Below are 1665 nucleotides of genomic sequence, written 5' to 3' on the forward strand. Positions count from 1 at the left end.
TGGGTCTTCCTACATTAAAAGAATTGTATACATTCATTATAGAGCTGTTGCACGGAAGTAATCAACGGGGGGGAGGTGCAGCTATGGATTGTCTGCCATGTTGGGTGGCACAGAACGAATGGAGATACAGAAACAAACTGGAATTTTCCAAAGATGAGATATCATACTTGGCTATAGAATATTAGAGAATTCTTCACTCAATATCTTCATCTCCTAGCTTGCATTAGTCTGTAATGTCAACTGCAGAATTTATTGAGATTTTTTCTCCATTCTCACCATGTACATTCTTGCCACCCAATATGGCAGACAGTCCATAGCCGCACCCTCCCATTGATTATTTCCGTGCAACAGCTCTATAATGAGTTGGGTATGTACATCGAGACTTGCCTGAGGGAGTTTATTTCATTATCTTTCTCAAAGAGTTTCCTCTCTGTTTGAGCTGTGATATTTCTAATTGAAGACAAAGACAGTGTTCTGCTCTACTTCCAATTGGCCTTTTGTTCTCTTGCAAACATAATCAATGTAACCATGGTAACGGTAAACCACACCCACCTCCATCATGAGATTGGTTTCTTGTTCAAGTTTCTTTTTAGCTTTCTCAAGGTCGTGGACGCTAGTCCCTCCCTCAGTTAATTGTTTTTCAATTTCAGCAAGATCGTCTAAATTAATAAACAAAAACCAAGATGAGACACATACTCAGTGATCATGTACTGCATATAATATGTACATACATGTACATATCATGCACATAATATGTACATACATGTATATCTTGTACTAATAAATGAGAGAGTTTTATGTACTTTGTAGTTGTTTGTTGTCTTTGGTTGCCATTCATCTTTGAGATCACTGTTCTCAGATTTGAGTTTCAGTAGCTACAAGTACATGTACACACACAAGAATCAAAATGGTAAAAATATCAAGTAAAATTTGAATGTGAAGTATCAGGAATATTATATAAAAAATAATAATATAACATACCTCAAAGCTGTACATGCAGGATTCAAATTTGCTTGCATCAAGTTCTTGTTGTGAGCCTTCATATTTTGCTTTCCATTCATTGATCTGCTGGTCAATGGCTTTCTTCTTCTTCTCCCAGGCAGCAGTAGCGTTCCTCTCCTTCTCAAGGTCAAGCATCACATCCTCAAGTTCACCAGCAACATGACTCTTAGTCTTCTCAAGTGAAGAGTACTTAGCTTGAAAGCTGTTCCTGAAGGTCCTTCAATTGAGTTTGAAGTTAACACCTGTAGGATAGTTAATAAAGAATAAATAACCACACACAAAGTAGGAATAGGAACTGGAGAATTTTTGCTCATAACTTGAAAAATATTTGTTGGAAAAAGCTCAAACTTGTTACAGAGCATAAGGGCATCAATGTGTATCAAAAATTTTGGGGTAATCTTTGAGCCATTTTTCAGAAAACAATAGTACAGGGCATTTTTTCGAAATTTGAACTTTTTACAAAATGGCCATAACTATTTGTCTAAAACAGCTCAAACTTGCTACATAGCATAAGTGTATCAATGTGTATTAGAAAGCATGATAAAAATTTGGGGTGATTCATGAGCCATTTTTAGGAAAAACCATGGGCTATTAATAGCCTTTTCTTTTAATTCAAAAATTGACTGATTTCAAAAAATAACCATAATAACAGAAATATATTAG

At 35.6% G+C, this 1665-nt stretch overlaps 1 protein-coding gene across 2 annotated transcripts; it reads right to left on the bottom strand.

Annotated features, from left to right (window-relative positions):
- Positions 1–431: 431 nt before the first annotated feature.
- LOC100637523 (myosin heavy chain-like) lies at positions 432–1374 on the bottom strand. Of its 2 annotated transcripts, XR_002189156.1 has the most exons (4): positions 982–1374; positions 804–875; positions 553–659; positions 432–504 (listed from the first exon to the last, which is right to left on the bottom strand). XR_002189156.1 is itself a non-coding variant. In XM_020006060.1 (3 exons), exons 1-3 carry the CDS (start codon positions 1135–1137, stop codon positions 630–632), a joined length of 258 nt encoding a protein of 85 aa, XP_019861619.1. In that variant the 5' UTR covers positions 1138–1374; the 3' UTR covers positions 432–629. The 2 variants fall into 2 exon arrangements, 1 of the variants encoding a protein (XP_019861619.1); XM_020006060.1 differs by having other exon boundaries at positions 432–659.
- Positions 1375–1665: the final 291 nt, after the last annotated feature.

The sequence above is a fragment of the Amphimedon queenslandica genome, unplaced genomic scaffold (genome assembly GCF_000090795.2).
Source record: "Amphimedon queenslandica unplaced genomic scaffold, v1.1 AMPQUscaffold_10482, whole genome shotgun sequence".
NCBI lineage: Eukaryota > Metazoa > Porifera > Demospongiae > Haplosclerida > Niphatidae > Amphimedon > Amphimedon queenslandica.

Coding starts and splice junctions, on each gene's coding strand:
- LOC100637523 (XM_020006060.1), bottom strand. CDS start 1,137: ATGCTTGACCTTGAGAAGGAGAGGAACGCTACTGCTGCCTGGGAGAAG. Junction 876..981: donor CCTGCATGTACAGCTTTGAG/GTATGTTATATT, acceptor ATGTACTTGTAG/CTACTGAAACTCAAATCTGA. Junction 660..803: donor AGACAACAAACAACTACAAA/GTACATAAAACT, acceptor TTATTAATTTAG/ACGATCTTGCTGAAATTGAA.